The 26,436-nt window shown below is 21.0% G+C and overlaps 1 protein-coding gene across 1 annotated transcript; it reads left to right on the top strand.

Moving 5' to 3' along the window:
* Positions 1-1,259: 1,259 nt before the first annotated feature.
* Positions 1,260-25,879, top strand: LOC122508491. The gene is made up of 4 exons (XM_043621889.1): positions 1,260-1,699; positions 24,414-24,498; positions 24,618-24,789; positions 25,046-25,879. The coding sequence occupies exons 2-4, from the start codon at positions 24,419-24,421 to the stop codon at positions 25,214-25,216; spliced, it is 423 nt and encodes a 140-aa protein (XP_043477824.1). The 5' UTR covers positions 1,260-1,699; positions 24,414-24,418; the 3' UTR covers positions 25,217-25,879.
* Positions 25,880-26,436: the final 557 nt, after the last annotated feature.

Below are 26,436 nucleotides of genomic sequence, written 5' to 3'. Positions count from 1 at the left end.
GATAGAAAAAAAGGAAAAATTGGAAAAATGTAATTTGCAAAATTTCAAAGAAGAAAATTGATATAATTATACTTTTTTCCAGTAAAATTAAAAATAAGGGAGAAAAGAGTTTTTTCATTATTTGTTTTACATAAAGATTAATTTTAAATATTTTATGTAAAATATATTTCCGGGTTTTCCTTGATTATAAAGCTTTCATGAAAGGAGCTTAAGTAATGTACGGAAATTTGTGTATATATTTTGTATATATAAACTACTTTGATTCGTTAAATAATTTATTGTTAAATATATAATTATTTAACAGTATATTTAATTGTTAGTTTATGATTAAAAATTTATATTTTGCGTGAAATTTACAAAAATGGTTATTTAGGAGAAAATTTTCATTTTTTTCCGCTTGTACAAAATTTTTTTTTAATTAGAAAAATTATATTATTAATTTATTTAATTAATATTCTGTATTTTTGGAGATTTAAAAAATTTTTTTTAATTAGTTAATATATTAAGGGCATTTGAAACATTATGACATCACAGGTTTAGAATAGGTGCTAATTAATTAATTTTTCCATGAAAAAAAAATTTTCATAATAAAAATTTTTTTCTTTCTGATATTTTCAATTTTATTGAAAAAAATTATAATTTTATCAATATAAAGTATTTAAAAAATAAAAAAGTAGGTAAACGGTTTTATCTAACAAAAAAAAAGTAATTCAATAAAAAGCACGTGAATATATTTTGAATAATTATTTTTTGCTTGCAAAAACTTTAAAAAAGCAAAAAAAAAAAAAAAATTTTCTCTCTGAAATTTTCAATTTTATTGAAAAAAATTATAATCTTACCAGTATAAAGTATTTAAAAAATAAAAAAGTAACGGTTTTATCTAACAAAAAAAAAAGTAATTCAATAAAAATCACGTCAATCTATTGTAAATTCTTCTATTTTACTTGCAAAAACTTTTGAATAGCAAAAATAAAGAAAACAATTTTTTCTTTGATATTTTTAATTTTTGAAAAAAAAAAAAATAATTTCCCATTATAAATTATTAAAAAAAATAAAAAGGTACCTATTTCGTCTAAAGAAAAATTAATTCATAAAACACACTTAAAAATACTCTTACATTCTTTCTTTTATTTCATCCACTTTTGAATATCAAAAAGAGGGAAAAAAAAATTTCTTCGAAATATTCTTTTATCATTTTCGAAGCAATACATATAGATATATAGCATTAATAACTGTATATAAAAAAAAGAATTTTTTTTTACTGATGCTGACAGTATGTGGGTGGATTTGTAGTTTTGATGACGTAATAAGAGGAGTACATCTGTGAGTTTCAAAAAGAAGGGGTAGTTTGTTGGTTTGACAAAATCATTCTTTGCGATATACTTTTGAAGAGAAAGGAAGGGGTTGGTGTATAAATGTGGGGCGCGCAAGCTCCACCAATCACTCGCCCTCTAACCACCAAACTAAAAGCGCCAGTACCAAAAAATACTTGAATCCAAAGAGTGTTAGAAAAAAATTTTCAACCCCCACAATTTTCTGTTCGAGGCGCAGTAACAATTCTTTTGTGTTTCGTGCTCTTCGTGCTCCGGAAGAAGAGGAGAGGCGTTTGAAGACATCGAGAACCAAAAATTGAACAAAAGTTACGTGCGGAACCCTCTTTTATCAAAAAATTAATACAGGAATATCTTCTTTACTTCCGGTAATTATTTTTTCACGCTATTTTTATTTTAAAAAAATGTTTTTTCAAACAAAGTTTTTTTTATATTAAAACTATATTTTTATTCTAAAAAAGTTTTGTAAATAAATATTTTTGTTGAAAAAAAAAATTTTTTACAAACTTTTTTTTAAATAAAATATTTTTTTTATGATTGAAAAAATTTTATTTTTAAAATTTAATCTGTATAAAATTGAAATGTGTAAGAAATTTTAAAATTCAATTCAATTACACCTGGAGAAAAATTTTACTCGACAGAAATAAAACTTTTATTTGAACCAAAGAAATTTTTCTTTGAACCAAATAAACTTTTATTTAAACCAAATTAAAATTTATTTGAAAGAAATAAAATGTCTTGTTGGCTCTGAGTCAAATATATCTTTTTTCTGGTTGTAATTTAATTTTTCAAATAAAATTCGAAAATTCCAATTACATACCCAATAAAAAAATTTCACGTTCTACCCAAATTTACAAAAATCAAAATTTACCCCCTTTTTGCAAAAAATAATTTAATAAAATTAATTCTTGCAAAATAATTAAATACATTATTTGCTCTAACAAAAATTGGTACTATTCTATTGTAAATTTTGTTTTTAAATCAATTAAAAGAATTTGCTAAGAAAACACCTCGAAGAATGCTTAGAAAAAAATTTCTAAAATACTTGAAATAAAACGGAAATGAAATGTGATGGGAAAAATTCTTTAAATTTTTCTTCCCTGTTCAAATTACATAAAAGCAAAACGAAAGAAACTAATTTGCAAAATTTCCAATTATTCAGTTTCATTCATTCAATTATTTTACGAATTTTTCACCATTTTTTGTTATTTATCAAAAAAAAAGGATAAATAAATTTAATTAATAATAAGAGAGAATACTTTAAAATAATTATCGAAATAATTAATTATTAATAATTGCTTTAAAAATGAATTGTCAATAACTGTTTATTTAGAAAAGTATTCTCCAAATTTTCAAAAATAGTTACAATATTTTTAAAGTGCGCTTATTTTTTTTAATAACATAATAATATTAATAAACATAATAATAGTAAAATAATAATAAGCAATAGTTCTAATGATAAATTTCTCTCACTGTAAAAAATTTGTAGATTTAAAAAAATTCAAGATGTTAATAAAAAAATTAAAAACATAATAAGAAAAGTAGTATAACAAGAATAACAAATAATAACAATAATAGTAATAACAAAAATAATAATAATATTTAATAGTAATAATGATAGTAATAAAATAGTGGATGCCTATTGTAACGTCAAAGACTTTACAATTCTAATTAAAATTCCAATTAAAAATTCAATAATAATAATTATTATTGATAACAAAATAAAATTTTATCCCAATAATAATAGAAATAATGAGCATAAAAATAAAAAAAGTAAAAATAGTTTTAAAATCCAAGTTGTATGAATTACTTATAACAATGTCAGTGGAGTTTATATACAACAAATTGTCTAAAAAAAATTTGATGATAACAAAGAAAATGGTGAAATTCTTACGCAGAAGATTGCAAGATTCTTCCCTGAAGGTCGTAAAAGATAAAATGTTGATGGTCTAAAACTGTTTTATAGATGCACAAAATTGCTCACTATCAAATGTCTTAGTTTTATTTACACTTATTAAAAATAATCGAAATTCCAACCGAAAAAAATTGAATTATTTCCCTGCAATTTTTTTCCACCAAAAATTGTTTTCGAGAATTAATTAATTAATTTTTTTTCAAATCCATTTTAGGCAAGAAAATAATAATATATAGTTACCGAAGAAAATTTATAAGAAATTTTTACAAATTTATAAAATGAATTTTTATAAATATCTAATTTATAAATAATCATAAAAATTGTAATTTTAAAAGTCAAGAATAAAAAATATAAAAATTAAGAATAAAATGACAAAAGTAAATTGAATTCCAAAAATTAGTTATATTAAAGATTAAACGAAATAGAAAAATTAAAAAGAGAATTAAATTTACAACTAAGCAAGAAAGGAAAATGCACCCTTTTACTGTAGAAAGTTACAAAAAAAGAAAAAAAGAAAAAAAGAAATAAAAGTAAAAAAGTTTATTTTTTACGAGAGAAAAGTGGACAATGATTTTCTTTTTTTGAAAAAAATAGGTCAGTTACGATTAGTTTTGTTCAAAGTAACAAAAATATTCCTATATAATTGATATATTTTTTACTAAAACGGAAACATTTTTTTTTTTTTAAAGACCAGAATAAAAATTATTTTCTTTTCATTTTTTTTTTAATTCCATAAGTCTTGAAAGCTAAAAATATAATAAAATAGCCAAAATATTTTGATCTAAAAATTTTAACCAGAGTTAATACATTTATTTTTCATATAAAGCCTTTTTATTTTCCTCCCTTTCTTTTTTTTATTTATTTCCTTTATTTCTTTTTTCTATTTTTTTTCTACTTTTTTAAATTTATTTTTCTATTTTTTTTTTACAAAAAAATATAAATTCAATTAAATTATATTTTTTAAAATTATTTTTCGAACCCTTTATAGATTTAATAATACACTTAAGTATTCTCAACAATATCAACAACAAGTGAATTGTCTATTGATAAATTTTTCATTTATGAAACCTACGTAATAAGGGATTATAAACAGAACTGTTAATAATTTATTACACCGTTAATCCTATTTCCTGAATTTAAAATGCAACTGTAAGTTAATTATTACACAAATGCAGTTAAAATACACATTTCATTTTGAATTAAACTAAATTTATTTGCCTTCAATGTTTTTAAGTACTTTATTAAATTTGTTTTTTGAAATTCAATATTATTTTAAATCAAATGTAGAATTAATTGTAATAAATTAACATTAATCTCTATTATTCATTATTATTCTTTTTATTTATTATTATTATACCTACTGTTATATTATTTTTTTATTATTATTTTATGAATATTAATAATATTATAATATTATAATTATAAATGACAAGAAATTTTTTTCAATACAGAAAAAAAAACATAAAATTGAGGGGCTGGATGCTATAATGTGTTACGTTATTCTATTTTTGAAAAAAAACTTGTATACAATAAAAAAGGCTCGAAAATCAAGATAAAAGAAACTTTTTTCACTTATTTACTTATTGTGTGAAGAAAAAAATATTTTCTTTCTTTTTTTTTGAAGAAATGGTAGATAAATCAAAGTACTTTTTTTTATTGAGATAGGGAACTATAAAGAATAGAGATTTCAATGTCGTTTATATGGTTGTGGTTATAAAGTTTACTTTGCGGGGAAAAGAAAATAAAACGTCTCCAGAATAATATAAGTGGGCACACGAATAAGAAACTAATGGAAATCAAGCCGGAAGTTTATCACAAATCAGAAGCATTTTTGCACTCTTTCCTTGTTAGTGCAAACATCAAAATCAAGTCGATTCATCTAAAAATACCAAATGTAACAATATTTTTCCTCGAAATTGAGAGAAATCAATGCGTATATTGTTTCATATTTCTAGAAGCAATCATTGTAAAAAAAAAAAAATTTTCTCACATTGAAAATATAAATAAAAGAATATAAAATTGAATTCAAAGAGTTAAAAATGTAATATTAATAATAATAATATTATTAACAATAAATAATAATAGAAAGAAAATAGTAGCAGAAAAATAATAATCGAAGAAAAATAATAGCAAGAAATAATAATATAAGAATAATGAAAGAATAATGAAAGAATAATGGATGAAGAATAATAAACAAGAAATAAGAAAAATAATATAACAAAAAAAGTATCCAAATGAAAGAAAATTAGTAAAATCAAACTCTTTATATATTTTTTTACGTAATTAATTCCAGAAGAAAGTTATAAAAGTGTAAAATTTTATCATGAAATCCACGTAAAGGCAATATAAAAATTTCCAATCTTATATATATTCAATTCTCTCGTAAATTTCGAATTACGATTTTAGGAAATTAATTTCCCCTCATTTTGTACTTTTAAAAATTAAAAATTTTTAATTAAGTAATAATAAAAATAAAATATTGTTATTACCAAATATTTTAATAAATTTTCAATATATTTCCCAAATGGAATTTTTTTTCCCTCTCATTTTTTTGAATTTTACAAAAAAAAAGAGAGAAAAGATTGAGAAATTTAATTTTCAGTAAATAGGCTCATGCACGAGGTCATTAAACTTCGAATCTTGGGATAAATTGATGCAGAAAAATGGAGATCAAATTTAGTTTTCATGTATATAAAAAGGAAAAATGAAGAAAATAGGGAAAGTAGTGTTGGAAAAGGCGAACAAGGGGAAACGCAGCTTTTTCTCCATGTAGACACAGAGGCGCCAGAACGTCCCAAATCCGAGCTTCAGTTACTATATGCGAATTGCTCGATTCCTCTCTTGCACCACAGCTCTTGCCTCATTTTTCATCTTTCTTTTTTTAAAGATTCACGATTCAAAAAATTTCCCCCTTCCTACCAAGAATTGTATATCAATAAAAAAAATTCACATACATTACCCAAAATTTCTTTATTTTTCATTTCTAAATAAAAAAAGTTCTTGAGAAACAAAAAATAGCTTTAATTGCAAAAATAACCATTTTCTAACCCTTTTGCATAAATAAATAAATATCTAAATATTTATTAATATAAGTAAATAAACATCTAAGTATTTAAATGAATAAATAAATATCTAAGTATTTAAATGAATAAATAAATATCTAAATATTTATTAAAATAAATAAAGGTCTAATTATTTATCTAAATAAGTAAAAAAACATCTAAATATTTATTTAAAGAAATAAACATCTAAATATTTATTTAAATAAATAAATATCTAGATATTTATCTAAATTAATAATAAGTAACAGGCGAAACTGCAGAGTTTTATATATTTATTTATTTATGTTAAAACATATGATTCGTCGTTCAAATCGACAAACAATTTTTTATCCAAAATATTTTTAGAAATTACAGATGATAATAAAAATTAAAAACTTTTCAACATTCGGAAATTTAGAATCATTAAAATATTTTAAAACCTTATTTAAACTATAAATTATTAATTTTAATAATTAAAATTCCAATACTATAATAATTATAATCTTAATAATTAATTTCGCATTTGATTTTAAAGACAAGTCTAAATTTCCATTCAATAAGTCAGTAAATTCTTATAAAATTAATATAATTACCAATATTCTTAATTAACAGTTCTTGTAATAATAAATATTAAACTAAAAAATATTATTAAAAATTGAAAAAATTAATTAAAACTATGAAAAAATGAGTGAAATGACTTCATTTTACTAATTTTTTAAGTTTTTAATTTTTATTATCATCTGTAATTTCTAAAAATATTTTTGATAAAAAATTTTTCGTCGATTGATGATTGACAATAATTATTTGTGAATAATTCCGGGAAAATTCAATATTAAAAATAAATATTATAATATTAGTTAATATTAATAATTAAATAATGGAATATTACAATAGTAACTCTAATACTAATGAAAAAATAAATTAATAAATAAAAAAAACTTAATAAAAATAAAAAAAGGAAAATTATTCAAAAATTTTTAGAAAATAAACAAATTTCTTTCATGTAGGTAAGATAAAAATCTAGTAAAAGTTTCCATTCAATCTGTCGATGAAATAGATCGCGTGGGAGTATTTTTGAAAGATTAAAGAATAAGAAGTCAAAGGATATATATGAATCTCAACCCTTTTGTCATTAATTTTCCCTTGCTAATTAATTTTCTTTTTCTTATTCTATTAGAGAATTCTCGAAAATTTTCATTTCATCTCGTTTTAAAATCCATTTTATTTTAATAATAATAATGATAATAAAACTATTAACAACGAAACCATTTTATTATATTAATTTTACTATTACTACTATTTTTATAATAACAATAATAATAATTACAATTTTTATTTTTATTATATTTTTTTGTTATTTTTCATTTTTATTATTTATTTTTTTTATTTTTGTAAGCCCTAGTATATTGACTAAATAAATAAATATATTTATTTATTTACAAAAATAAACGGGACAATTATAATAATTATTATTTATTATTATTTATTATAATTAATATTTAATATCTTTGATTTATTCATTTAACATTTTTATTATATAATAATTTATTTTATATATTTATTTACTTATTTGTTTCAATAAATTCGTTTTATTATAATTTTTTTGTATTGAATTTTATTATTATTCATATTCTTATTTTTATCCCTATTTTATAATTTTTAATTTTGATTTTGAACATTATTGCAATTCTTTTTGTTTGTTATTAATATTTATAACTGTTATTATCATTCCATTTTGTTTTTATCATGATTGCTTCTATCTCCAGTTTCCCTTTTTCGTCAGAACGATGTTCTCCATTAGAAATTTAACGACAAAACTTGAACTGTAATTCACTCACGACAGTTTCCCTACCAGCGCACTATTATTACCGTTATTGTCATGTGCTCTCATAGATATTTTTTTAGGACTCAATCACGTTGAAAATCTGGAAACGAGTCAGGAATTTTAATAAATTGCAGATTCTTCCGCCCCCGGGCATCGATTACACCGACTACGCGGTTTTTGTGGACTTTTTTGTTTATTAAAATGAACGAATCGCACAACTTTCATAAATATCTATTTTAAATTTTCACATCGCGACAATTTTGTATTTAAATTTTTTAATAACAAACAAATTCATAAAATTTAAAAATTAGAATATTAGGATATTCTAATTTTTAAATTAAAAATCACAAATTTAAATTTAAATAAAAAAATAAACATTGAAATATATTTTAATTTTTCAAAATCATAAAATTTATACAATAGAAAATCTTTTATTCAGAAAATAATTGCAAATATATTTTTTTAAATTAATAATGGAAATTAAATTATCAAACTTCATGGTAATGGAAAAGTTAAAATTAAAAAAAAAACCTCAAAAAAAAGTAGGTCATTATGTACACTGTAGTATATGAAATTGTGCAGGGAATTTCTTATCTGAACCCTTATCTTGACCATACAGAGAGAGCACTCAAATTATACGGTCAACATTGTTCGTTTCTCTTGAAAAATATAACCTTCACTTGAAAAAGTTTCTTTTTTTGAAAAATTAAGATCTGTCACTAAAGGGCAATATGTATTAAAAAAAAGAAAAGCAGGGGAAAAATCCACCGAAAGCGAAACCACAATAAAGATAAAAGATCATATAATTTTGACTAATAATTTATCCTCATTTTTAGCCTTCAACTTGTAGAACAACTGAACATTTGTTTCAATTAACCAAATATATACTTTATTCTTTTAAGTGAAACATAATTTATTCTGTAGTATTGTATTTAAATAAATAGATAAATAAATTCATAACTAATTGGATGAATAATTAGATAAATAATAAATAAATAATAAATAAAAAATAAATAAAATTTTTAAATAAAAAGACAAATAAGTAAGTAAATAAATAAACAACAAAATTCATAATTAAATAATTTATCAAATTATTTTCTATTTATTTATTTTAAGTTTCTTTACGTTCACTTTTAATTTTTTCGAAATTTCAAAAAAAAAATTTTTATTTTCATATATAAAATTCCCTCTCTTTAAAATAGGAACGAAAAAATATAATTCACTGTTCGATTCTAAATTTGATTAATAATCAAGTGCTTGAAAAGTTTTATTAATTATTTTCAGTAAAAATCGCTAATTCACTTTCAATATATAATATGAATATCCTGAGTAGAGCAGAGAGAATTGAGAATATTTTGTAATAAAAGTCTAAAACACAAATCATCCCGAGTCAAATGAGTATGCGCTTTTCAATTAATCAAAAATCTTTTCAATCCTAAATTTCCGAAATGAAATCAAACAACAAGTATGCTGAGCTTTTTTTTTATTTTCTCTCTATATTTTCTTGAAACAATACAATCACTTAAATAATCTTTTAGTGAAAATATTCACTAATCATTGATTTAATTAATTAATTATATAATCCTATCGATTTCAAATTTTCAAACGCTAATTATAATCATTATAATGCCATCATTACTGTCAAAATATTTCAATTATATAATGAATCAATTTCACAATCAAATAAAATTATGTTTTGAAAAATATTATTATTAATATTATTATTATTATTATTATTATTATTATTATTATTATTATTATTATTATTAATATTATTATTAATATTATTATTATTATTATTATTATTATTATTATTATTAATAATATTATTATTAATATTATTATTAATATTATTATTAATATTATTATTATTAATATTCTTATCAATATTATTATTTTTATTATTATTATTATTTATCATCAAATTACTATTAACCAAATGCATGTAATATTATTTGAACCAAATAAATTATTCCAGCCAGTAAATTCAGTGCGTAAATAAATTAACAATCAACTGAAAACTACCCATTAATTTGTAAAAATTCAATGGCTTTTATCGAAATTAGCTTAATGACTCTCGACATTTTTCCAGAAACTGAAAATAATTTCCTCTCTCTCTCTCTTTCTTTATTATATATATATTGTATAAAAAAAAGAAGAAAAATTTCCACACTAAAATTCCTTTCACATAAAATTAAACCATATTTCATTTATAGATATTAATTTTTCTATATTTTTTCATTTTTTGTGAAATATATATACGGATATATATATTTTGAGGAATATATCGAGATCCGGTGAAAGAAAGAATTTATTAATGGATTACAATACATATATATATACACAAAGTGAAGAATATCAGTTTTCATCAAGATTTTTCTATTTTCTATTTATCTATATATAGTCAAGTATGAATCGGCGCCATCGATGTGTGAAAAGAATGACTTTACGGAAACATCGACAAGCATCTCGAAATTATAGCCAAGAATTTTTCTCCTTGAAAGAAGTTTCATGTATTATTTTTCTTTTTCTTACAACAAGTTCCGATCGAAAAATAGACATTTCTCCTGTTTTTTAAAATTTACGATAATAAAAAGAGTATTATATGCTCTTGAAATTAGAATTTTATAAAAAATTTATAAAATACACGAGGATTAAATAAAATTTCTCGTTTTATTATTTCCAACAATTTGAATAAAAATATTTTAATACTATTTTTAATTAAATTAATTTCTGTAAAAAAACTAAATTTTTTTTAACAATTGTATTTACAATTCATTCTCAATGTCAATATTATTCATCCATATTTTCCATAATCTTTTTCTCGTTACCTTCATTATAATTCTCTTCACGAAATTTATGAAAAATTTCGAAATAAATGAAAAAACCCAGAAGTAAAATAATTTTTTAAAAAACTTGTAATTTTTTTTTGTGTTATAAATAAGAGAATTTTCGTTCGGTACATTTTACAGAGGAGAATATATATATATATATATATATATAAAATGACGCAATTGAAATGCAAATGGGAAAAGTTGTTGGCTTGTGATGTGCAGATTTTAATCTCAATCGAGGAGAAAATTTTTTTAACAATCTACAATCGATTCCAGTGGGAGAAATTTAAGAGATTCGCCATTTTTTTGGCTAATAACTCCGAAAGACTTTCAAACTGATATCATTTTTTTTATATATATATTTTATCGCTTCCAGAATTTTTTTTTCTTCCATTTATATCAAATAGTATAAAAAAATAATATAATAAAAGTTGAAAATTAATTTTCTTTAAATAGACATTCTTCTCTTTCATTTCATGATGAAATTTTTATATCAACTTTTGACCTTTAAAAAACTATCTTTGCTTTTGATATTTTTAATGAAAATCTTTAGAACACTTCTTCTTCTTCTTCTTCTTGTCTTAAAAAAGACGAAAAAAAAAATTACCATATTGCCAGGAGGCTAAAAATCCCCCGTAAAATTCATCTCAAAGACTTGTTGTTACTCAAAGATAAAACAAAAATTTAACACTTTTACTTTTTTTCTGTCAAACTTGAAAATTTTCCCTTTTTCTTTTTTTTTATCTAAAAATAACATTTTTTTAATAAAAATTATAATTTTCAAATTAATTTTTATAATTATTTATAATTATAATTTTTTTTATCTAAAAATTATAATTTTCAAATTAATTATAATTACCTATTTATTATTTATTTTTTTTTTTGATTCTCATTTTCCTTCCTGAACGGGACAATTATATAAATAAAATATTCTCTCTACAATTTCACAGAGAAAGATTATGATTTCAAATTGCGATAATTTTTTTATTTATTCATATGATTTATTTTCTCTCTTTAAATTTTTCTTTCAGTTTTTATTTTAACATCTGTTTTAAATTTCATATAAATTCAAGTACATTACACACTCGTTTCATTTATTTCCATTCTTTTTTTCTTTTTATTTTAATATACCAAATTAATATTAAAATAGTGGAAAATAAACTTTCTTGCGTTACTGTATCAACATTGCGTTTTTTTTATCTCTAAAACATAGAGAATGATGAATTTTATTATCATGAATAATACAGTGATTGTTATGTAAGGAGCGTAAATGTAAAAATTCCACGCAGAAGTAACAACCGATTTACGTCAGACGCGAGAAGATGAAAATTTAAATAATTTAAAGAATCTAATAAAAAGAAAATTTATTTTTCAATTCTTTTTTTTTCATTTTAAAGAAATATTCAATCATATTATTTGTTTAATTTATTATAATTCACAATTATAATAAAATTCATAATTATAATAAATTTATATAATTTATATAAATAAATTATAATAAATTATAATAATTTAAAATTATGTATTCACAATTATAAATAATAAATTATAAATTTTAAAAAATAAATAATAAATACAAAAAAAAAAAAAAATTTGCGAATCGTTCAAATTAAAACAACGGTCTATTAAGAGAGTAAATTTTTTTTTTTAAAAGAACAATTCTTTTTGTTTTTGTAAATTTACAAAAAATAATTAGAAAATAATTCGTGGTATTAATTATATGCAAGAGACTTGCGTGATATTTACTAGTTTAGTTAATTTAAAACTCATCCTTTTGATGAAATACATAACAAAAAATCGCTTCGGTAGTTTTGAAAAAAAGCATCACACAGAAAAATATTTTTTTCCTTTTGTACGAAATAAAAGTCATAATAATAAGAATATTAATGATAATAATAATTAGTTTTATAATTGTGATAATTCTAATATTAATAAGTGATGTAATATTATAGTAATTGTAATAATTATGATAAAATAATAATTTTTTTCCAATTTTCTTTTCTTTGTAAGCCAGTTTATATGTTTAAATAAGTAAACAAATAAATAATAATATTAATAATAATAATAATAATAATAATAATAATAATGAATAAAAAAATAATTCTAACAATTATACTTATCAAACTTTGTTAATTTTTATTGTTTACTCTCAAAATAAAAATTCCTCACTACTTACAAAGAAAAAAAATTATTTAATTCAAATAAACGATTCTAGCATTATCAAATAAATATTTACTTGAATCAAATAATTTTTTTTTTTCAAATGTAGAAAAAGCAATAAATTCTCAGAAACAAAAATTAGAAAACATGGTAAATAATTTTTTTAAATTTCTCCAACTATTCTTCTTTTTAAGAAAAGAAAAAAGGATGTCGGGTCCTATTGACGATTAAATTCATATCCTCGAGACGGTAATTTAGCAAACGGATTTACAGATAATTGGCCCTAAAATTGTGTGGTTGATGGCGTTAATGAAATTCTCCCTCGCTTTTCTCTCTATACAAACTATTTTTCTACTTTTCTACTTTCTCTCTAATTTTAACAATGATTCTCGAGTGTAGTCGATTTGAAAGAAAAGCTCGGAAGAAATAAAACAAAAAAAAAAGACAAAAAGGCAGAGAAAAAGAGAAGGAGAAAAAAACTAATAATTACTTTGCCATTCTCGTTTCCGAGCTGAAGAACTCCGATATTCATTCCCCCCCCCCCAACGAATCGCTTTCAAAACGACTCTTTCAAATAGCTTATGGCTAGATTTAAAACTTCAGAGAATATGTATGCATTATTCGTAAGGAATATTTTTATTCCTCAAATTATGTTTTCTTATTTCATTACTTATTCATTATATAATGGATTAATTCAAAATATAAAGACTAATAAAACACTCAGAAAAATTTTAATCTTCTTTTCTGAAATTTCAAAATTTTTTTCAGACTTCAAAATGAATTTTCACTCCCTCTTTACAGAAATTTTAAAACTTAATTGTTTTTATTATTAACTGGTATTTATTCACTTTGTCATTCATATAAATTTGCCCTTATTCTAATTTTTTTGTGAATCAAAAAATTTTCTCAAAAAAAACTAAATAAAAAAATAATAAAAAATAAATAAAAAAGTAAATAAAAAAGAGATTAATAGAAATAGAGATTGATAAGATTGGAAAAAGATTGATAAAGTTTGATAAAGATTGATGAAGCAATTGATAATATGTCGATTTAATTAAATTTACATTTTAATCTCATTCTGAAGTGCCATTGAAAGTATAAATATTTGACAATAAACAAAACAATATATAGTATAAATAATTTAAATATTAATTTTCATGTTCTAACGGATTCTTTTCTAATTTTCCAATTATTTATTTTTGCAAATTTTTATCGATTGAAAAATAAAAAATAATATTTATCACATTTTTAAGTAAATAATTCTTTTGAAAAAACCGATAAATTTCTAATTTTTGTTCTGACGCAAACATTGAATTCTGTCTGACACAAAGTGTTCTCGTTGTACTGGAAGTGACACACGTATCACGTTTTTCAGTAGATTAAGGCGACAATAGTCAGACTATTTCCTTAAATTTACAACAATAGAGTAACAATAAAAACAATTGCAAAATATTCATTTTGATTATTTCGCTCTCAATAAAAAGGTTCAAATCTACACTGTAAAAAATTTAGGGAGTTAACAGACTCGGGAGTTGGGAGTGAAATTTTTCGAGTTAAAAATCAACTCCAAAAGAGAGTTAATTTCTAACTCCCTTCATTCAACACCCGCGCGAGTTATTTTTTCCTTGGGGATTTAGCATTTGGGTGTGAAATTTTAACTCTCTTTATTTAACTCCCTGGCATTAACTCCCCAATGGGTGCGACTTTTATAGACCCCCCGGGGGAGTTAAAATTTAACTCCCTTTTTTACAGTGTAGTCGCCAATAACCAGACAATTTCTTTTCTTAGAAAGTAAATTAAATATTTATTTATTTAAATGAAAATATTTATTATTAATTAATTATTATATTTTCTTTATATCAGATATTTATTATTTCACTGAAAAAAATAATTTGATTCAAATAACCGACTATTATAAAACACATATTTACTTGAATCAAATAATTTTTAATTTAAATCAAATAAATTTTATTTTTATTTTTATTTTTTTTTTTATTAACATTAACAAAATTCTAATTAATTTTAACATATTTTATTTATTTTTTTTAAATACATCAACATTAATTATAATTAATATCTTTAATTTTCTAATATTTTAATAATAATAAATATTTTTCTCAGTTTTATAATTTCATCTCTTTCTTTAATTTCATTTGCAATCATTTGAATACTCGATAAATTACATAATTGTTTTTCGGTGTGAAAAATAGTGTCCAATTAAATTTTCACTTTCTGCGTGAGAGGAAAAGTGTTTATCGATAATAAAAAGCCGTTATAAATATATAATGCAATAATTCAAATAAAAAAGTAATTTGATTAAAAAACTATAAGAAGGGTCTTTTCTTTCCTCTCATGAATATTTATTAATTTTCTACGCGAACACGTTTTAGGTTTCACCTTATAACTGTCATATCAATGGCGCACTGTAATTATTTTCTATGCACATAATCATTCTCTATATATATGCTGAAGTAGTTTTTTTTGCGCCCTACCCTTTTTAATTGACTGACAATTTAAAAAAAACTTTTTTAATTAACTTATAACATTATTAGATATATATGTAGGAGAAAAGAAGTCACTTGCTTATATGTGAGAGCTTAAAACATAATTTCCTTGAATCGTGTGAAAAATGTCATCCATTTTAATTTAACGACAGTGATAATTAAAATTAATGTGCGAAAGTGAGAATTCTGTTTTATTATTAAACTTTCTTTTTGCATTCCAAAAAACTAAATGTGTTAGATTAAAACTATATATATGTCATACATTGGGTTTATTAAAGTAATAATTATTATTGTTTATTGTATATTTATCATCCTTTTAATTTTTATGTTAAAATTTTTTTTTATTAAAAACATCTCCTAGTTTCAGTAGTACGAGAGAAGTTTAAGTCAGACGACGTTATTTATTTTTATTTTTGTCTATTGAAATTACTTTCTAATTTCTATATTCACATTTTACATATGGTTGATTATTATAATAATAAAAATAATTATTCATAGTTTGGTATAATGATAATAATTATAATAACTATTATAATTATATTGTTTATTGTATTTTTATTCTTTATATTAAAATTATATTGTAATAATTTTTATATTTCTTCTTTATATTATTGAAATTATAATATATATAGGTACAATTATTTTCTTTTATTACAAACTCCCCGCATTCCATCGGGACCATAAATTATGATAAATCATGATAATCGTAATAATTATTTTTAATTCAATTTATTTTGATAATTATCAGCAATTATTATAATTACAATAATATAAAATGTAGATATAAAAATTATTAGAAAATAATTTTAATATACAAAAATTAGGAGAATAAAAATTCAGTAAACAATAAAAAACAAAAAAAATTAATTTCAAAATTCAATTATTTCTAAAAATTTACGCTATATTGCTTTTAATATTCAATTATTATTTAAAATTTTAACTGAAATTCATTTTTAAAAAAAATTTTATTTCAAAATTCTACTACAATTCAATTATTTAACTAAAAAAATAAATAATTTATTGAATAATTGAATATTTCTTAAAATTCAATTCCCATAACGAATTTTATCAACAAATTTTTAAATAATAATTGAATTCTTTCCATTTCTGCAATAATTTGTAACTTTTCAAAAAATTAAATTTATTTTTCGTGTTTTTAACTAAAAATCTTGTCTATAAGCATTATTTTTTTAATAATTTTTGAAAAAGTTCTTTGAGAATTTTCAAATTCATTTCTTTATACAATTCAATTTTACAAAATTTCAATTACTCATAAATTCTTCAATTAAATAATGTATTAGAAAATAAAAACTTGAAATAATTTCAAAAAAAAATCCACAAATAAACTTTCGCAAAAAATTAATTCCACAAAATTGTTAAAAATTCAGATTTCCAAACATTTTAATTTGATACCTTTTCAAAATTCAATTATTTCTAAAAATTCACTCTCTAATGCTTTTAATATTCAATTATAATATAAAATTTCAACTGAAATTAATTTTTAAATCATTTTTTATTAAAAAAAGTTCTACTAGAATTCAATTATTTTGATACAAAGAGAAATAATTTATTAAATAATTGATTGTTTCTTAAACTTCAATTATCATAAAGACTATCAAAAACATTTTTATATAATTGAATTCTCTTGAGGAATTTTAATAACATTTTTAAGAATAATTATATTTTTCAAGAATTTGATTAAAATTGTGTTAAAAATAATTGAAATTCAGCAATGAGTTTTATTATTTATGAATATAATTGAATTCCTAAAAAGAATTTTATTATTTACAAAAACAATTGAATCCCTGTCAAAATTTTATTATTTATGAAAATAATTGAATGATTGCGAAGACATTTATAAAAAAAATTTGTAAATATTGGAATTCCTGTGAAATTTTTATTATTTTATAGCAATAATTAAAGGTTTGTGTAGTTATAAAAATAATTGAATATTTGCAACGAATTTTATTAAAGTTTTTAAAAATAATTGAATTTTTGCGTTGAATTTTATCGAAATTTATTTTAAATAATTGAATTCTTTTGGAAATTTTCATTAAAATAGTAGATGTTAAAAATCATTGAGTTAGGGAAATATTTTAAAAAATAATTGAAATTTTGCCAATAATTTTATTTAAATTTTTAAAAATAATTGAATTTCGGAGAAGAATTTAATTATTTCTAAAGATAATTGAAATTTTGACGAGAATTTAAAAATTTTTTTAACATCATTAAATTTGTGCGAAGAATTTGATTACTTTTGAAAATAATTGAACTTTGTAATTTCTCTAAAATTCTCTAAATTATATCGTACAATTTACGAACTTTTCATTCATTTTGAATCAAATTACGGACCTTTACGGGATTTGCAAAGTAGTTCGAGTCCTGAATAATTGTTACTAATTATTAAAATTAATTAAATAAAACATAATTATTATAATTATCATAAATAATAATTATAATCATTATAATTATTGTTTCAAATATAATAGTAGAAAACACAAATTTCATTTTTAATTTTTGTGCAAAATTTCCTAAAGATTCCTAAAGATTGTCCGACTTTTGTTGACTTTAACAACTGAAAAAATTAATCTTCCACTTTCAGTAGAACAGGTAAAGTTTAAGTCAGACAGAATTTTTTTCAAAAATAAACTAATTGTTAACAAAATTAAATATCATATATTTATTAATAACATTTTGGGATAAAATATAAAATTTAATGTAAAACCCGATAGTCTGACTATTGACGACTTGAACTACTTAAAAGTAACTATTCTATTGGAACAAGAACTGTTTGCGTCAGACAAAATTGCTTTTTTGTCTTCAAGTGCAAACTAATTGTCAGTTTCCAAAGATCAAAACTTTTAACAAAAGTCAAAGAATTCAATTCTTTTTTGTTTTCAAGATAATTTCGTCCCAACAGGTTCGAAATCAATTCTTTTTATGGAAAATTAAATTAGAAATTAATGGAAAAATTTACGCAGGAGATTCTTTATTTGATTAATGACACTCCATTTATATAGATCATTTTTTGTATCTAAATTGAATATCAGCTCTCGAGATTAAAATAAACTATTATAGTTTCAAATATTTGATGTATAATTAACAATTATAGTTTGATTGTTTAACATTAATAACAATTGTCTATTTAGAAATTAAAAATAAATGGGAAAATTTTATTTTATCCCAAGACATTTTTTGCTCTAAACATCATTTTCCTAAAAGCACAAATGCAAAACTAGTCGTCGACAAGTTTAGAGAGATAAAAGTGAATCATAGAAAATTTAAAAATCCCCCATCCATTATCTAATGTGTATTTTTTCTCTTCTTTCGTTTTGTCTTATTTGGCATGGGAAAGTGCTCTATTTAGTCGAAACCACTAGACGAATGAGTAAATCGTGAAATTTTCTGAAAGCTCCAAAAGCTTCACTTACTATATCTGCCCCCACAAAACTTTTATATTTATAACCTCGCTACTCCTGACCCATAAAACCACGTCCGTCCTTTCTTTTCTGCCGCAATGTCACTAAGAAAAGTATTTTACTACACACTTTGTATATATACATGTGTCTGTGTATATATTTGTCTTCTTTTTTGATTTTTCCAACTCTCAAGGTCAAGCTTTCTTAAAACGTATAAATTTACAATAATAAGTGTATGAAACTTGAGCGAAAATTTCTCCTCCAATTTTTCTTTCTTACAAAACCAAATTATTTTTTTTTGCAAAAAAAAGGATCCAAAAAGAATCTAAAAACTCCATTTTAATTTACTCCCTAAAATTGAGATCTAAAATGTCACCACCCTTTTATGCGCGGGAAATTTTTTTAATTTTTTTTTTACTGCACACATAAAAAAGAAAGGAATTTACATGGCGCCGTGTTATTAACAAAAAGTATGTAAATTCTACCTCGTCATGTCATTTTTGATAATATAAACCCACAAAAAAAGGAGTCGATTTCATTCTAGATAAAATTCCTCAAGCGTACTTTATAAATTTTATTCATCAGAATCAGAAATTGCAGAAAAAAAAATTATTTATCGAAAATAGAATTTTTTAAAGTAAATTATTTTCTATTGTTACACATTTTCGAAAATATGAAAAAATGAAATTTTACGATCTAATAATTATTGACAATAATAATTCAAGAGAAGCTTTTTTCGAATCAAATAATACTTTTTCGAATAAAAAATTTTGTTCAAATACAATATACTAAAAAAATAGTTTGCTTAATTTCAAACATAAATGTTAAATCAAATAAATAACGTGGGCGAAATTTAGAACGTTTATATTATCAACGATTATAAAAAAAGGATATTTTTCAAACGGAAATAATCAAATTTTTCTTTTTAAATTAATTGATGAAAACAATTTTTCTGTCTGCAAATTTTTTTTTTTTAAATAATGGATGAAAAAACTTTTTGTTTACCAATTTTTCTTTTTAAAATAATTACTTCAGTTCAAGTTCACAACGTTTATGATCGACGATTGAAAGAAAAAAATAGTTTTTTGTTTGCAACTTTTTCTTTTTAAAATTATTGATAAAAAATCATGAATATTATTTTTAATACAAAAATATATCAAAATTTTAATAGAAAAATATTTTTTTCCACTAAATCGTTGGTTATAAACGTTGTAAACTTTTACGTTGTAAATAAAAATTATTTCTAATTACTTTTTTGTAATTTTCTAATTTGTTAAATCTGACTTTTCGTCTGCAGGTCTTGAAAGAAATTTTCGAATCGAGAAAAATTTATTTTAAAAATAAATTTTCTATTGACAAAAAACATTTTGAAGAATTTCTAATTTTATTTTTGTCTTTTTAGAAATTATTTGAGAAATCAGGGATAAAATTGAGAATGTTAATTATAATAATGTTTCGTCTGCTTCGATAATAAAAAAAAAGATACACTACGTACTTGACAAGCAGTGAAAGGGGGAAGGAAACACAATACGATGCAACAGGTGTATAAAGCCTTTTACGACAACTTTCCGCACGAGATTTATATATTCTTGAAGAATAATTTTTATCGACACTAATAATTCATTCCTTCATAAATCTAAAATTTTGATAACATTTATTAAAAAAAAACCATTTTTCCAAAAATATTTTACATTTAAATTTTCCGATTAATTGACTCAATAAAAGTAAATTATTTATTTGTATTTTACTATTTTTACAGTTAAATTTTCCAAAAAAATTGACTTAATAAAAGGAAATTATTTATTTGTATAGTTAAATTATTTTTTTCATAGGTAAATTATTTATTTACATAGGCAAATTATTTATTTATATAGACAAATAATTTTTTTTTTCAGAAAAAAAGAGAATTAGAGAAAAATATAATTTTAGTTCTTGATTAAGCAAAATTATTTGTTTATAAAGGTAAATTAAAATAAATGTAAATAAAATAATGAATCAAATAAAAAATATAATAAATAAATAAAGAAATAAATAAATAATTTTTTTTCAAACAAATATTGAACTTGTTTTGAAAAATTCATTGAATTCGAGAAACAAAAAATTATTTCCACTTTTCTCAATCAATAATAAATGAGCTAAAAATAATTCTCATCGGAGAACTTGTGTAAAATTAGAAGCCTTGATTTAAGATTAAATTACGTTACAAAGTTTGACAAAGATTAAGAGTTATTTGAGGTACAATGACTCTGGATCATATTTACTTTTCTGAATAAACTTTGATCCTTTTATACATATATATATATAGAGAGAGAGAGAAAGAGAAAGAGAAAGAAGAAAAGTTTTCTACACTACACCGGATGTACTACAGAACATGTCTTTCGATAAACCCACCCCTAAATTGTTAATACGACGAAATGAAATTAGAACGAAACCAAAAAGATCCCTTCGACAAAGTTATAATAAGCTCTAACAATAAAATTCCTTCCTTACTTCTTTTTTTTTTATTTCATAACAGTCACTCATCTCTAATTTTTCTATACGCTTCATCTAATTTCAAAATTAGATAAAACTTTTTCTTTTTTTTAATGAAAATAAAAATTAAATTACACGTTACAAGTTCGAATTAGTAAATTTTTTTGCTTATTTTAAATTTTGATTTTCAAATGCTATTAAATTAGTTTCACCATGTAGATTCTAAATATTATTAAAAAAAATGCGACTGATGACCGAAATAGCAAATAAAAAAGTCGTAATATAAATTAATTTATTAATTTAACCCTTTCAATTCTTGGAGTAATTTTCTTAGTTTAAATTTTTTAATTAAGTGTAAAGAAAGAAATTTTACCTTGAATTCCATTTTTCCTTGCCCGATCTCCTTCCTGAAGTAAAAATCGTTGTCTTCCAAACTAAAAAAAAGTCCACTCGCGATTTTTAAAATTCCAAACACTCCCGAAAACGCGACGAAAAAAATTATATTTATTAAATATTAATTTATCGATCGAACGCGGATTAAAAGAAAATTCGAGCACTCCCAAAACCATATTTTGTTTTAATTAATTAACAGATTTTAATTTCACATTTTAAACAAAATTTAGAATCGAACTAAAAGTGCAAGTAATAATAAAAAACAGGAAAAAAATATATAGAGATAATAATGAAAAGTAACAAAAACAATTCTAATTAATTAATAAAAAATAATAGAAATATCAGAATTTACAATTGAAACAAAAATTAAAATAGTACCTAATTAAAAAAAAATAAGGAAAAAATTAATAATAAAATATTATAGAAATAACATTGAAAAGTAATAAAAACTTATCCGCAATAAGTTTAGAACGTTCAAATGAACGAAATATTTGTTATTAAAAATATTTTCCTAATTACTGATTATAATCAAAATTACAGACTTAAATTTCCCACTCGATTTTACATTTAGAAATTTTAATAAATAATAAATTTATTATTATAATCATTTATTTATAAATAATAAATTTTAATAAATATCTTTTAAAAGAGTGTTTTTTTTTACCTTTTATTCTTCCAAAAATCGAAAAAATTAATTTATTAATCTATTTAATAAATAACTTCTTTTGATCGTAAAGCAAAATTATTGCAATGAAAATTTAATTTCCAGGAGAAATAAATATATTTCTTTAATTTGAACGTTCAGAACTTTATGATCATATAATAGGTAATAAAAACAATTTAAAATTACAAAAATTATAATAATTAAAAAAATTGGAAGTAATTTTTATAAAATAATGATAAAAATAATAAAGAAAATAAATAAATTTTAAGACTCGTGATTGAAGATAAATTCGAACACTCCCGAAAATAAAAGTAATTTTCTATTGCGTGAAAAAAATAATAATAAACACCCTAAAATCGATTCGCGGTTTTAGAAAAAATACGAACACTCCCGAAGCTAACACATTTTTTTTAAAAACCGTAATAAATTTTTAATTATATAATTATAATCATACGTTTTATACTCTCGTGAACGGAACGATACGAAATTTTTAACGAATGTCATTCGTAGTAATTTTATAATCCGAGTCAATTATTTCTCACCGAATGTCGACGTCGCCTTGTGAGAATGAATATAAATGATGTTCCTCAGTCTTGATGAAGTTTCCTGAAAAAAATTAAATAATCAACGAATTATTATTCATTTCCTTTCATATGTATTTATTGAAAATATATTATCAATATTATATCACTGAAAAAAAATTTATTTGATTCAAATAATCGAATACTTTTCTATTCTTAAATAAATATTTACTTGAATCAAATAAATTTTTTTTCAGTCAAATAAATTGAATTTGAAACAATAATTTCAGTATTTGAATTAAATAATATTTAGCTGACTTAAATATTTGACTAAAATATTTTATAACAAAAAAAAAAATTTTTACTCGAAAAAGCTAGAAATTTCACTATATTCGGGAAATTTTTAGTCCCTTCAGTTAATACTTTCGCTACTCTAAAGAAACTTATCGTTGTTTCAAGTAAAATTTTTTTTCGTGTATTAAAAACAAAAAAATCTAATTTTTAAATTTAAATTATTTAATAATTTTTAATGAATACAATTATTATTTTTATCAATAAAATAATTTAATTAAAAGTAATTAATTACTTCAGTGATATTTTATTTTATTCTTACTTTTTCATTTAATTTTATTTATTATTCCAGTAAAGCACAGAAGCAAAAGTCTAATATTGATTAATTTATTATGTGATTTTAATTAATACAATATTATTTAAAATTTACAATTCTAATTAAAAACGATAAAAAAAATCTTCCATTTATCCATAAATATTAATTTTTTTTCGTTTTTACTTATAAATACATAATAAAAGGAGAAATTTAATCACAAATAATAAAATAACATAAAAATGAAATTCACAAAAAGTTTATAATTAAAGATTAAAAATACGTATTCGAAAAATTTCAAATCACATATAAATTTTTTTTTAAAAGACAAATTTCTATTTATGATGCCCTACATAAATGATTATTTAATTTCTAAAACAATTTTTAATATTTTTTTTCACTATTCACGTGAAAATGACAAGCAAATTATATCAAGACTTTTATATTTATTTATAATTATTTTTATATTTATTATAAACGTTTTTAATAATTCTATTTTTAAAAAATTTATAATTATTTTTTATTTTATTTTTTATTCTTTTTATTGTTTATTATTTATTGTTTTATTATTTATTATTTTATTATTTTATTATTTTATTATTTATTATTTTAATATTATTATTTCATCATTTTTAAATTATTACTCTTTCATTAACATTATTTAACTTTATTAAACAGTACTTAGTATATTTGGACTAATTTGGAATAATTTTTGTTTGTTTTGTTTCAGATAAAATGGCATTACGTGAATGCGTTTTTCTGTTCAGTGTGTTAATAACATTTGCCCATGCTCGAGCAGTAGTCGTCAATTGCGAGTAAGTAGAGTAAAAATTTTTCCTAATTTTCTTTTTCTTATAATAGAATTCAAAAAAATATTTTGCCTCCATTTATTTATAATTTAATCTAAAATTAAAAAATTTCTACCTTTTTTCAGAATGTACCCTTTCCACAGTCAATGTCGAGGTGTACAAACAAAAAGATTTGTCATTGAACCAGGACACAAAAATCAACACGAAAATGAATTCAAAAATTTGAATTCTCCCTCGTTTAAGGAAGAATATAATGGCTTGAAGAATTCTAGACTTTGGACAACTCTTTTGGACAATGTGAGTGTTAAGTTACATTAATAATTAATTAACTGACAAAAAAACTATATTAATTGTATATAAATAAATATTTACATAATTAATTAATTAATTAATTAAAAAATTGTATCAAAAATTGAATATGTAATCCATTTAATTATAATCACAAAATACAGTCTTCATTAATTAACTAAGAAACAGATCCTAATAATTATCCTTCTCAAGCATTATACGTCTGGAAAATAAAAAAAAAAAAATCTTTTATTTTATTAAACAGGGTCTCAGCACAGATGATCTTTATGACGTTTATGCCTCGTCGAGTGCTTCAACGAGAGGAAACAATAAAAAGAATAATAGAAAAAACAGCATCAAAGACAGACTAAGGATCAGAAGAATACCAATAAGAGATTTTTTGTCGGACCTCGAGTTTCTCGACAGCGATTATTAAGAAGAAATTTTAAGAAAAACTCACATCTAAAGTAAAATATATTTCATTCAAAAGACTTTTCACTCAGCTACTCGTTCAAAATGATCTCTCTCTCTCTCTCTCTATCTATCTCTCGCTATCTCTCTTTTTCTCTCGACCAGTAAATAATTTCTCCTTCTATCAAAAAAGAGATTGACAAATGAAAAATTTATCTTTCTATATAAATAAAGAATAAATGTTTCTTTGATAATTCTCTCCGAACATATAATAATAATAATAAAAAACAAAAAAGAAACAAAATAAGTTAACTGCTATCAAAATTTTATGAATTTTAACTTGCAAAAAAAAAAAAAGAAAAAAAATGTCCAAAATTTTTCTACTCTATTTCATCGCAAACAAACAAACAAAAATATTCTTTCGATTCCATAGAAATTTTGAGTAGTTTTTCAAAATTCCAAACTAAAAAAAAATAGAAAGATACATATTATTTTAAAAATCTATTTTCTCTAGAAAACGCAAAATTTTTATGGAATCTTTCAATTTTTCATTGTGAACTTTTTTTAAATTTTTTTTGTTCTTTTGTAATGGAAAAATGAAACGCTTCTTGTGAAAGTATTAAATATTGTTGTTATAATTCAACATTATTTAAAAGATGAAACTTTTTGTCCATAATTACTCAAAAACAAAATGTCCAAATATAAACTTTTATAATTCTAATGATAATGTTATTTTTGTATAAAACTATTTAAGTTTTATTATTTTATTAAAATATTATTATTTATTATTTTATTAAAATATTAAAATGCAAAATATTTTTTTCCTTCGAACGTTCAGAACTTAATGATCGTGAAATAATTATCCTTCTATTATACAATGAAACAACTTTTAATGAAATATTTATTATATTATTAGTTCTACTTCAAACATAAAGTTTTAATTTTTAAATAAGTTATGTAATATTATTGCAATTATTGTTTCATTAGAATAGAATTTATTTTTTTATTCTACCAATTTTGCTTTACATCACTGATATTTAAGTTCTATATTGTTATTTTTATTATCTTTTATTTTTAATAATAAATTTTTACTTTAAAAAAAATGTACTTATAAAATATTAAATGTTACTTAATTGTTAATGTTACACTTAATTTTTTACACATAAATTACATTTATTGTATCAATATATAAAACTGTAGGAATATTTATTTGTAAATCTATTTGTAAATTTATTCGTAAATTTA

Source organism: Leptopilina heterotoma, unplaced genomic scaffold, assembly GCF_015476425.1.
Source record: "Leptopilina heterotoma isolate Lh14 unplaced genomic scaffold, ASM1547642v1 Lhet_54, whole genome shotgun sequence".
NCBI classification, from domain to species: Eukaryota; Metazoa; Arthropoda; class Insecta; order Hymenoptera; family Figitidae; genus Leptopilina; species Leptopilina heterotoma.
Note: the sequence above shows the minus strand (reverse complement) of the source record. Positions and strands in the feature narration are given on the sequence as shown.